The sequence below is a fragment of the Octopus sinensis genome, linkage group LG24 (assembly GCF_006345805.1).
Source record: "Octopus sinensis linkage group LG24, ASM634580v1, whole genome shotgun sequence".
NCBI classification, from domain to species: domain Eukaryota; kingdom Metazoa; phylum Mollusca; class Cephalopoda; order Octopoda; family Octopodidae; genus Octopus; species Octopus sinensis.
In genome coordinates, this window is record NC_043020.1 from 2,960,224 (window position 1) to 2,974,097 (window position 13,874).

At 39.0% G+C, this 13,874-nt stretch overlaps 1 protein-coding gene across 1 annotated transcript in view; it reads right to left on the reverse strand.

Annotated features, from left to right (window-relative positions):
• LOC115224048 (DNA repair and recombination protein rti1-like) overlaps positions 1-13,874 on the reverse strand; it is a 221,225-nt gene that overhangs the window by 40,249 nt on the left and 167,102 nt on the right. Inside the window, exon 3 of the mRNA XM_036513009.1 lies at positions 2,952-3,045. Coding sequence (XP_036368902.1) covers positions 2,952-3,045 — 94 coding nt within the window. The remainder of the gene's footprint in view (positions 1-2,951; positions 3,046-13,874) is intronic.

Genomic DNA, 13,874 nt, shown 5'->3' on the forward strand with positions numbered 1-13,874 from the left:
CAGTCACAGGAAGTTTCACTTAACTCTTTTGATGATAACTGCTGGTTAGGTAACACCATGTGAATTTCCAGGTGCCCCAGCAGTAAGTGCAATTGAGCCACTTAATTTAAATGTAGCCTCACCACTTTAAACAATCTTTGTTGAAAGTCTGCTTCTTCTACTCATTGTGTCAAATACCTCTTACGAAACTCCACTCTTCACTTTGGATCATCTTCATTAAGAACATGGACGATTCTTGGAATGTAACTTTTCTAATGACAGCACTTCAAAATGCAGGGCACTTGATTTGGAAATTCTCATCTCAAGACTTGTTTGCTGCACAGATTTGTCTTGAACTTTGGTAATACATTCCTAATACCCTTTTTCACTTTGAGGGGCTAGTCAATGTCTGTGGTCTTTCAAAATGTTTCTTTCAAACTTATCCCTAATTCAAGTGATGGTAAGTTGCAGAGGTGACTTTGTTTGAAACTCCCTTCTAACCTTTGGACTTTGACTATGTTTTCAAAGTTCCATTACCACTTTAGGATAAATCATCTTCATTAAAAGCTTAGCCTGGCCCCTTTCATAATTTCTAATGTATTACATCTAAAAAGAAAGTGTGCATACATTTTTGGATGGGGATTATCCTGTATATATGTATGTGTGTCTCTGTGTGTGTGTATATATATATATATATATATATACATATATACACACACATGTGGCTGGTTTAAAAGTTAAAGGTTTAACCCTAAATCGGCTCAGGTTAAGACATTCCAGTTCTGACCAGCCTGTCTTTTTTTCTTTAGACATAGTGTATCTAGGACTACATTATCTAATGTACCCTTGATGCCGGTTGTCGTTTAGCTCTAGGTCAGCATATATTGAACAATATTATGATGAAAGGACCCATGACTCTTGACAAGGCCTTTCAGACTGACAAGGCCTAAGGGAGGAGGTCAGCCTCAGACCAGAGACCTAGGCTGAATGTTTGCAAATAGGGTGGACTCTACTAAAAGTAGTTACAAGCCTGGCAGTTGTGTTAGATTGACCCTGTGTGGTTAAGAAGCTCATTTTACAACCCTGAGGTTTCAGGTTCAGTCCCATTGTGTAGCACCTTGGATAAGTGCCTTCTACAATAAAGCCCTGGGTTAACCAATGCCTTGTGAATGAATTTGGTAGGTGGAAACTGTGTGGAAGCCCATCATACACACACATGCACGTTTTATTTGTTCCTTATCAATGCTTGACAACTGGTGTTGGTTTGTTTACATCTCCGTAACTTGGTGGTTCAACAAAAGGGTGGCGATAAGATAAGTACCAGACTTAAAAGTAAGCACTGGGGTCAGTTTGTTGAACTAAACCCTTCAAGGCAGTGCCCCTGCATGACTGCAGTCCAAAGATTGAAATAAGTAAAAAATAAAGATAAAAGATTAGATTATTATTCTTTATTCCCTTGTCCAACAAACTTGTAACCAAAGGCACTTCAATTGTGATAAATCCCATTTACTGGTAAACACGTGTATCTAGGAATACATTATTCAGTATGTCCTTCCTTTTTTTAAATAAGGTGGTCAGGTGCAGACTTGACCATTAAGAGGTCTGCTTCCCAATTATGTGGTTCCAGGATTCAGCCCCACTTCTGAGATTCGAACCCGCGATCCCTCGACCGCAAGTCCGCTGCTCTAGCCACTAGGCCATGTGCCTCCACTTGTAAGTGGATTTGGTAGATGGAAACTGAAAGAATTCCATTGTATGGATGTAATAGGCACAATCATGGCTGTGTGGTAAGAATCTTGCTTCCCAACCACATGGTTCTGGGTTCATTCCCATCGCGTGGCACTTTGGACAAGTGTTTTCTACTATAACCTTGGGCTGACCAAAGCCTTGTGAGGGGATTTAGAATACGGAAACTGAAAGAAGCCCATTATATGTATGTATGTGTTTATGTGTGTGTGTCTGCCCCCTGCCATCACTTGACAACCAATGCTGGTGTATTTATGTCCCTGTAACTTAGCTGTTTGGCAAAAGAGACCAATAGAAAAAATATTAAACTTACTAAGAATAAATCCTGGGGCCAATTTGTTCAACTAGAAAACCCTTCAAGGTGGTGCTCTAGCATGGCCACAGACAAATGACTGTGTGTGCATGAGAGAGAGAGAGAGAGAGAGAGAGAGAGGAGAGGCTGTGTTTGTGTCTCCTTGTTTTGACATAGAATGATAGTTGAAAATGAGATTTACTGACATACAGTGTCTGTTTCCAATCTTCCATGAAAACATGTCTGGCTGTAGCGAAATATTACTTTGCTTGGATACAGGTGAGGGTTGGCAACAGGAAGATGTACTGTGTCCAACATCCTAATCTCTGCTCTAATCCTCACAGCAAGTCCTCTAATCCTTACAATGTCAAACCTGTTTTTCCTGCAGGCCTCAACATGCAACTCTTCATGCATCAGCTTTACCAGTCTTAGAGGGGTCATAATGTGCCATGGGTGCAGCCCCTTTCTCCAAATGAAAAAAGAGAAATTAAAGGTATGACTTAAGGCAGCGAGCTGGCAGAAACGTTAGCACGCCGGGTGAAATGCGTAGCAGTATTTCGTCTGCCATTACGTTCTGAGTTCAAATTCTGCAGAGGTCGACTTTGCCTTTCATCCTTTCGGGGTTGATAAATTAAGTACCAGTTATGCACTGGGGTCGATGTAATCGACTTAATCTGTTTGTCTGTCCTTGTTTGTCCCCTCTGTGTTTAGCCCCTTGTGGGTAGTAAAGAAATAGGTATTTCTTCTGCTGTTACATTCTGAGTTCAAATTTCGCCAAGGTCGACTTTGCCTTTCATCCTTTCAGAGTCATAAATTAAGTACCAGTTACGCACTGGGGTCAGTGCATGATTTCGACTAAATCCGTTTGTCTGTCCTTGTTTGTCCCCTCTATGTTTAGCTCCTTGTGGGTAGTAAAGAAATAGGTATGACTTACCAACTGTTTGCTGTGTAACCGAGTGCGACCATCCATTGAAGCCGAACGTCTCATTTGCTAGGTTTATCAAGCGCCAACCCTCAATGTAGGCAAGCTGTTGGGGAGAGAATAACATTGAAATACACATTTGAAACAATGGCAAAATCAGTGTTATAACATGTAATTAGAAATAAATATGAAACGAAGAAAAGATCATTTGAACAAACTCAGGATGTGTATTATTTCAACAAGTAGGTGCAGGCGTGGCCATGGGGTTAAGAAGCTTGTATGGACCTGACAGAATATATTTATATGCGCACGTGTGTGTATTAGATAATAAATAATAAATCGTATGGTATATACCTGGTGGTTTACCAGTAAAGCCTGTTCACTTTCACAGTGTTTGCTGGGTATCGTCCATCTTATGTCTTTCTCATTAATCAAATATATATATAAGTATATAATTATATATATATACGCACAACACAGATACACCATGGGCTTCTTTCAGTTTCCCCTCTACCAAATCCATTCACAAAGCTTTATTCAGTATTTGCTCGAGGTTCAGTGCAGTGCGACTAAAGCCAAGGCAACATGGTGGGGAAGCAAGAGTCTCAACCATACATCCACGCCTATGCTTCTATGTGTGCATATACGTATGTGTCCTTCACACACACACACACTTTTGTTTAAATCACTCAATATTCTTTTCAGGCTGTCATTTAAAAAGATTTTTTTTTTAAACCCTGAAATATAAAAGCAGAACAGACGCGACTTAATGGAAGGGGGATAACTCCTATTGAAAAGTTTTTTGCCAATAAAATATTATAAAGGCGCATGAGTGACTGGGTGGTAAGAAGTTTGTATGCAGAGTTCTTGACTTGTGCTGGCTCTTACAGGTGCATGTTGTTTGCAAAACATCGTAAAACCCACACCTGCTATGTGTCTTACATTATTTAAGGACTGTGACCTTGAAGAAAGATTTCTTTTTTAATTATGTAAATGAAAAATTCTCTTAGAAAGATGGGAAGGATGTTAAATTTTCTTGCACCTGTCAGCTATTTGCAACAAGTGGAGGACAACAAGACTCTACCAGCAAAGCACCACCCTGGAAGCTGATGACAGCAAAACATCACAACCCAAAACATGAGTTTCACAGTGCGGATGACAATTCTCCTGAATAAGATATAAACCACTCTATGTTGATCTGAAAGAAGAAAGTTTAAATGCTGTTCTCCCATAATGTAGTTTACTTATGATAAATTTATGGTGCCATGCCAATATACAATCACAGTATTCCATCTACTTGCACAGAATGATGCATTTTCCCTATAAAACCATTTTAAAATATCTTTCAATCAGTATATGATGAAACATACTGAATTTGGTTTTTCCACAAAATATATTTGTAAAATTGGAGCGAGTCTTACCAGCAAATACTGTACTTCCTTCAGTTTCAGTACACTGCCTCAGATCAAGTCTCTTGCTAGGTGACATCGAAATTATATATATCTATAGACTAAAATATATAACTATCTTCTTCACTATATTTCTTATAACTTTATATACAACGTACACTTAAAGTATTTTATTTGTTCGAAAATGAGTCGTGAAGAGAGGGGGAAAAAAGGACTGGATGATGGGGAGACAACTCTGCTTGTCTTCAGTGAGCCATGGCATAAAATCTGATATTCTAGTTTTAACACGAGTGGACCCATTCCACTTCACTTAGAAACATATGGGTGTATTACCTAAACCTACCCTTTTGAAAAAAAATCTACTCTAATACAATACAGAGCTTTCCAGGGATGTTAGTAGCAGTCAAGTGCAAGGTTGATTTCATATTCCTTTAAGGAATCCGTGATAATCACAGACAATGTTACCAAATACTTAGTAAGTTTCCAATTCGTTGCTATAATTTCTGTTTAATGTTATCAGCTGGTTATTGTCATCGAAAAAGCTTCGTCCTCAAAGTTTTCCCCACCAATAAGCGGCTTCTGCGGTAATTGAAACGGATTTTACCAATTTGAAAGATTCTCAGTCAAAGGGAGACAACTCGTATGACAATAGAAGTAAAAAATTTCTAACAATTTGGAAAGGAGAAAAAAAATGAACAACAAAACAAAATAAAAACTATGGCACCATGAAACTAATCAACTCGACTGCAAGTCACTCATTAAATATAAAGTGATGAGGAAAAGGAGGAGCGGGAAAATTAAGAAAAACGCCCGTTTATTTAATTTTGTTTTATCTATGTTGGAACTTATTGATGAGAAAAGTTTAATTGGATCTGTAGCTTATTTTTTATTTTTAGTCAAACAGCAGAAAATTCATAAAAGAAGGAGGCGAGAAATAAATAAATAAATAAATACAATAAAATAAATAAATAAAAATATTTTAAAAACATTAAATTTTAAAAATATAACAGGCAAGGAGAGACAAGATCAGATGCTGGCGGAACGTTAAAAGCACCAACCAATCATGGCCGTTGCCAGGTGGCACGTAAAAAGCACCAACCGATCGTGGCCGTTTCCAGCCTCCCCTGGCACCTGTGCCAGTGGCACGTAAAAAGCACCAACCGATCGTGGCCGTTGCCAGTCTCCCCTGGCACCTGTGCCGGTGGCACGTAAATAGCACCCACTACACTCATGGAGTGGTTGGCGTTCGGAAGGGCATCCAGCTGTAGAAACTCTGCCAGATCAGACTGGAGCCTGGTGCAGCCTTCTGGCTTGCCAGACCCTGGTTGAACCGTCCAACCCATGCTAGCATGGAAAATGGACGTTAAACGATGATGATGATAAGGCATATTTTGAGAAATAGTAGTAATGAATAATGATGTCATACAAGAACAAAAGAGAAAGTGAGATCACCTGATGGAGACAGAGATTTCTCTTTGATATAATGAAGGTAACATTGCTACTTTTCACCTGCCTGGATTGTGCTCTTCACACTTCAATTGACAAAATCAAATTAAAGAATTTGGCTTCAACCTAACACAATCCACCTCAACTTGTCATTCAAGGTACTTCAAGCAGACACTAAAACCAATTTTGCAAATGTATCATAGAATAATTTTGTTACCTTTCATCCACAAACTGGTCAAGGGGTTAGGGTATTACATTTGCAATCACAAGGTTGTGGGTTTGATTCCAGGACTGAGTGGTACATTGCATTTTTGAGGGAAACACTTCATTTCGTGTTACGAGTTCACTCAGCTGGAAATGAGTAACCCTATCTCCATGGAAACCAGGTAACTGGCCCTGTGGGTTCTCGGACTTGAGATTTCTTTACATCAACAAGCTGTAGAAGAATGTCTTCCCATCTGACAAACAACTAACACACTGAGTTCTAAGGGAGTCTGAAGCAATTATTGAGAAGCACAACCAATTGAAGAACGGCCCTTATTTAAAACGAACCAAATGAATAACATGCGGATTGTGCCGATTCTCCTCTGCTACCCACCTTCTACCATCTTTCTGAGTCCTTTCTGAGTCACACTCATACTCTCCCTTTCTTCACTCTCTTGGTTACCATTCTCTCTTCTAGTCACCCTCCTAGTCACAAAAGCCTTGAACAAACAGAGACAACATTGGGTCGAGAGGAATCTCTAGTTTTGCAAGCGATAGGGCAACCTCTTTAATGCTGGTGCCATGTAAAAGAGCACTCAGTACACTCTGTAAAATGGTCAGCCAACAAAGAGAGACAAGAGAGAGATGGAAAGGAAATGGCAAACTGCCTGGAACTGGTTCCTTGATAAAATGTACCCAATAGCACTCTGTACATTGGCCAATGCCAGGAATGTCAACCAGACATAGGAACCATTCCAAAAATGGAATGTATGACCGAAACATAGTCCGATCCATGTAAGAAGGCAGCGATTCCAATTTAGAATTGTTTGGCTACGGATGCAGAGTCCAATGTGTGCCAGCATGGAAAGAAAACGGAAAATGATTTTATATATATATATATATTATATATATATATATATATATATACATACATACATACAGAGAGAGAGAGAGAGAGAGAGAGAGAGAGAGAGAGTGAGAGAGAGAGAGACAGACAGACAGATGTAAGTATGTATGTATGTGTGTGTGTGTGTATATGTATACACACACACACACAGCTACATATATAGATACCCAGGCATCTTTATTACTTGAATCTACAGACACAGCACTGCATCTTCACCAGCAAAACTACAACAATAACAATTCCGATACCATCTCTTCACCATCACAACCATTTTAATCATCTCCACTACTGCCACAGCCACCACTATCACCACCATCACCACAAATACAATCATTTCTGCCACTGCCACCACTGTCACCAGTACAATCAACTCCAACATCATCACCTCTACTACCACCACTGCCACCTCCAATTACCATCACAACCACTAATACTTCCACCAACACTACAGCTACTACCATAACCACAACCACCACCAACATTCCCTGTATCTACAATCTTCAGACATTGTCAGGGAATGCGCAGGCCATTTGAGACCTCATCTTAATGAGAGTGTATGTAATTAATGACTAATTAATAAAGCAAAGTTAGCAGAAGGGAGTGATATTATGGAGGGTAGTATCGCAGGTGGGGGTCAGACAAGTTCATTGTCAATTACAGGTGAGAATGGCAGAGTTGGAAAGGTAAGACAAAATGTCAAAACCAGAACTAAATAGATTTATGTGTGTTTTTGGTTGGTGTGTGTGTGTGTGTGTGTGTGTGTGTGTATTTGTATGTATGTGTAAGTATGCTATCATTTACGTGTGTGTGTAGATTTGTGTGGTTCCTTGTGTTTGTGTGAATGTATGTGTGTAAGCATATATTATGGTTCACCTGGTATATGTGTTTGTGTATGCATGTATGTTATCCTTTATATGTGTATGTGTTGCTCCTTATATTTCTGTGTGTATGTGTATGTATGCATGTGCGTGTTACACTTTTTGTGTGAAGTGTGTGTGTGTGTTATTATGTGTAAGTGTGTGTCATGTGTGTGTTGTTATGTGTGTGTGTGTATTATGTGTATGTGTTGTTATGTGTGTGTATTTTTGTGTGAAGTGTGTGTGTTGTTATGTGTGTGTGTGTTGTTATGTGTATATGTGTGAGGTGGAGCAGAGTTGATGAGTCTGATTGATTAGGTAAATCAATCAGACATGAAATTTGATTAATGAGCATAGATTATTATTGGAGTTGTAGTGGTGGAAGAAGAAGAAGACGAAGGAGGAGGAGGAGGAGGTATTATTATTATTATTATTATCATTATTTAAATATATCATAATGAATGACTTGGCAGAATTGTTGAATGTTGGACAAAGAGCTTTGTGGTATTTCTTCCAGCTCAACTTTAGCTTTCATCCTTCTGGAATCAATAACATAAAGTACCAGTTACATACTAACCCTTCTTTCCTTAAAATTGCTGGCCTTGTGCCTATGTTAGAAATTATTACAGTGTTACCTCACAGTACAAGCAAACAAGCTCATTTACTCATTTTACAAATCAATTTTCCCCATTGAAATTAACTACAAATATTGTAATCCGTTCCAGCCCCACAAAACCACACAAAAATGATTTTTTTATGGGTTTTAAAATAGAAAAGGTGGAGTTACAAGTAAAAGCACCATTCAAATGCTTGAATGGTGCTTTTTACATGACATTGGCATGGGTGCCAGTCAGGTGGTACTGGTATTGGCCATGTTTGAATGGTGCTCTTTACGTGCCACCGACACGGGTGCCAACCAAGCAGCACTGTCATTGGCCATGACTACAATTACCATGTTTTCACTGATTATTTCAGGTGCCTGTGTGGTTGTGACCAGACATAGATACCCTCACAACCCAAAAAGGGTCACACCAACACTTGGCTTGTATTCATTTTCAGCTGATTAGGTTAAATCAAAATGAAATGAAGTGCCTTGTTCAAGGACACTGGTCTAGGAATTGAACCCACAATTTTATGATCAGGAGCTGAACACCTTAACCATGAGGTCATACAATGTCAACTATTGCCCCAGGGAACGACTTAAGGGACACTCAATACCTGCCACCGAAACAGTTTTGTACTCTATCAGTCTCTTTTCAGTTATCATCATCATCTACTACTACTACTACTGCCATTACTACTACTACTACTACCACCACCACCACCAATACTACTACTACTACTTCTACTACTACTACTACTGCCACTACTACTACTACTGCCACTACTACTACTGCTGCTGCTACTACTACTACACCACACATATATACATAATGGGCATCTTTCAGATTCCATCTACCAAATCCACTCACAAGGCTTTGGTCAGCCTGAGGCTATGGTACAAGACACTTGCCCAAGGTGCTATGCAGTGGGACTGAACCCGGAACCATGTGGTTGGGAAGCAAACTTCTTACCACACAGCCACACCTAAATGCATACATTTCTGCATATTAATTTCTTTTTTACCTTTTTATTTTTAAATTTATTTTAAATTTATGAAAAAGACATTACAATTCTACAACAAAAAGCAAAAAAGTAAAAATTTTTAAAACTGACAAAATTCATAAATATTTCATTAATCCACCCTGCTTCTTCCTAGCTCCAAGGCACCTCACTGTCATGTCGGTGAGGATAATAAGAGTGTGTGCATGAATTTACTAATTAATTAGATGTTGGCTTGAATAAATTAAAAAACAAAACTAAAAACAAAAAAGGATAAAACAAAAATAATCTTTATTGTATGAATGCCATGCTGTTACTGCTTGTTTGTTTGTTGAGCGAAGCGGTCTTCGTCCCAGAGCTCGCAAGATCGTGCCTCTGTAGTGGGAGAAGTCCGAAACGTGGTCCTTTGCTATTCGTAAGACCCGCACAAGAGAAAGCAGGTCAACCCCCGACACCGAGAGCATCAACAGATGGATGAATGCGCATCCAGGCTCTGCGGTTGCGTAGGAAGTCGGCGACAAGAAACAGGAAGAAAGAGTGAGAGAAAGTTGGAGCGAAAGAGTACAACAGGGGTCGCCACCACCCCCTGCCGGAGCCTCGTGGAGCTTTAGGTGTTTTCGCTCAATAAACACACACAACACCCGGTCTGGGAATGGAAACCGCGATCCTCCGACCGCTAGTCCGCTGCCCTAACCACTGGGCCATTGCGCCTCCACTGCTGCTGCTGCTTTTGTAATTATTGCTGTTGTTATTGAGTTTATATTTTTGCAATTGTTGCTGTCGTTTAGCCCCAGATAATCTCTGGTATAGCAGAAAAGCCAACCAGAAAAGATGTCCCAGTTATCTTTGATTCACACATAGTATTTATCTCCAACTACATCTTATGCAGCAGAGATGCTCTCTCTTTGGTTGGCTGTCAAATTTGCTGTTCAACCCCAAATCGTTTCAGACTAAGTAGATATATGATCAAAGATTCCAGACATGACCATCCTGTCATTATTTTCTCCATTTTGAGGCAGTGACCTGGAAGAATCATTAGCATTCTCAGCAAAATACTTCGTGGCATTTCATCAATCTTTACATTCTGAGTTCATTCCACCAAGGTTGACTTTGTCCTTCATCCTTTAGGGATTACTAAAATAAGTACCAGCTGAGCCCTGGGGTTGACTTACCCCTCTTCTGAACTGATTCCTATTTTACTCAGATGGACCCTCAGAAACATTTAATATCTAAAAATATTTTATTATATTATAAACAAATATTATTAGGAATTGTATAAAAAAAAGTCAAACAAATCAACCCTAGGACGTTTTTTTAAGCTTGGTATAAATTCTATTGATCCTTTTTGCTGAACTGCTAATTTATGGGGATGTAAACACACCAACACTGGTTGTCAAGTGGTGGGGTGGGGAACAAGCATAGACACAAAGACACATACATAGACATATACGGTTGGAATTTACACATACATACTTTATTATTAAAGCTGCAAAAACATTGCAAAAATATCCCAAAAATCTGCTACTCAGAGTTTCATATTCCTGTTCATTGGGCAGTTGTGATATTTTTGTGATGATTTTGCAGTAATAAAGCATATTACTCGACCTCAAATATCTGAGTACTATTTTTCCCCACCTTGTTTCACATTTATCTGCTTACTCAGGTATGTGTGTGTGTGTGTATATATATATATATGTATATATATATATATATGACAGATTCTTTCAGTTTCCATCTACCAAATCCATTCATAAGGTTCTGGTAGGCCTGAGGCTATAGTAGAAGACACTTGCCCAAGGTGCCACGCAGTGGAACTGAACCCAGACTGATGTGATTTGGAAGCAAGCTTCTTACCACACAGCTGTACCTGTGTCTAAGCATCCAACTTTGGGTGTCAAGCAGTAGGCAGGGTAACATGTACAGACACAAAGAGAGGCAGACACATACAGACACGTGATGGCTTCCACACAGTTTCCATCTACCAGATTCACTAACGAGGCATTGATTAGCCTAGGGCTACTGTAGAAGACACTTGCCCAAGGTCCCATGCAGTGTGACTGAACACAAAGTCATGTGGTTGCAAAGCAAGCTTCTTGACCAGATGGATGGTCATGATTGGAATGCCTTTGATAACAGGTCTGCTCAATCAGAGTTGACCTGAGGCAAAACGGCAGCGGAAAAACAAGGAAGGACTCCATCAAAGCTTCGGTCTTTGACTGATAACTTTCAGGTATTATTGCTACAGATGCTGGTGATGATGATGCTAATAACGAGGATGGTGGTGAGGATGGTGACAGTGAGGATGAAGGTGGTGATGATGATGGTGATGGTGTCAGAGATGATGATGGTGTTAATGATGATGAAGATGATGATGATGTAATACTGATGGTGCTGCTGTTGACGACAAGCTTGTTTGTTAAACAGAGACTGTTTAGCTTCTTACAATGACAAACGATTGCCATTGTATCATCAAAGCAGAACAAAGGGACTGATAAATTGGTTGCCATTCTACATACATACACATACATATATATATACACAACACCGATTGATTATTCCATTGGAATCACAGAACATCAGGAATCACAGACCAGACAGAGAGTGGTCAATTAATGACCACAGCAGCAGCAGCAGCTCCACTGCTGACCACAATATTTGATTGTTCTATTGTTTGTGGAATTAATCTGGCTGTTGTACAGGTGTGTGGGAGTATGAGTAGGGAGAGGTAAGAGGGAGGGAGGGAGAGAAAGAGAGAGAATGTATGAGTGGGTGGGTGCGTGGGTGGTTAAGTGTGTGTAGGTCTTCAAAGGTTTCTACTATTAAATTTCCTGTTTCAAGATGCTTTCTCAATTTCTGCCCTCTATAAAGAGAGGGGGAGAGAGAGAGAGAAAGCGTGTGTATGTATGTGTGTGTGTGTGTGTGTACATGTAAACAATATATACATATATATATTATATATATATATATTAATAATATAAGGGTAAATAATTATTAATTTCAAAATCAACAATTATTTCTAGGTAGATTTCGGTATCGAAATATAACCATTATCGGTAGGAACCTTTTTAAAAAGTTCTCTATATATATATATAAAATTGTAGTTGTGTGAGTGTCTGTCCCCTTCGATTTAGATTCCTAACTACTCCCACATTTTGCGGTGCAGTTTAACCAAATTCGGGTATCTTATAGTCGTGATTCATATCGAGCCCGTCTGGGTATTAGCGCGCGTCTACGTTGAGTCTACGATTTTAAAAATAATTTAACATCATTTTTTATTCCATTTTAAGGGAGTGTAAGGAAATCAACGTCGTAAAGCGTTGTCAAGGAGACCAGCGTTCTTTTAGAACAACGACTTCATGGCTTGAAGTCGCCAAAACAGAAATGGCTAAAAAAGCTGAAACAGATCCACAAAAACAGCAATTACCGCCACACAGGGCAGGTTTCTTGTGCAAACAATTTGCACAACCGAATGTTTTAGTTGTTGCACAAATCTTTATATACAAAAGTGAAGTTGTGTGTCTTTCTCCTACGATTTAGATTCCTAACTACTCCCACATTTTGCAGTGCAGTTTAACCAAAACCGGGTATCTTATAGTCGTGATTCATATCGAGCTGTTCTGGGTATTAGTGCGCGTCTACGATGAGTCTACCATTTTAAAAATAATTTTTTTCCATTTTAATGCATTTTTTTGCTATTATATAAGGGAAGTAACTCTCTAAAAATGTCTACGATGAGTCAACGATTTAAAAAAAATTTACTATAATTTTTTTTTCCATTTTTAATGCATTTTTTTGCTATTTTGGCTATAACTCTCTAAAAATGCTTTATAGTTATTTCCCTTACAAACCCGAGCAACGCCGGGCGATACTGCTAGTTAATAATATAAGGGTAAATAATTATTAATTTCAAAATCAACAATTATTTCTGGGTAGATTTCGGTATCAAAATATAACCATTATCAGTAGGAACCTTTTTAAAAAGTTATATATATATATATATATATATATATATATATATATATATATATACGAGACAGTATCAAAAAGTCTCCAGACTGGTTATGTTTAATAAAAAATAACATATTTACCTAAGTTTTAATATAATCTTCTTTGAAATAGTGGTCTTGAGCAGCAATACACCAGTCTCAGCCTTGCTGCCACTTTTGGAATCCAGCCTGGAAGTTGTTTTCTGTAAGTTGAGGAGTTTCTACGATTCGCTCTGGATCTCGACAACCATTGAGCTGTCACTTCATCTTCAGCAAAAGACGGAAGCCCATAGATGCTGAATCTGGGAAATAGGGTGGTTGTGTTAGTGATACCATTTTGTTCTGGGCAAGAAACTCTGGAGTGTGGAGAGCTCGGTGTCAGGGGTCATTGTCATCATGAAGAATCCGATTCTTTGTGCTCCATAAACCTAGTTGCTTTCACCAAATGTCCTCCCTCAAACGCTTCAAAATGTTGTAGCAGAACTCTCAATTGACAGTCTGGCCCCAGGGGGATGCATTCATGA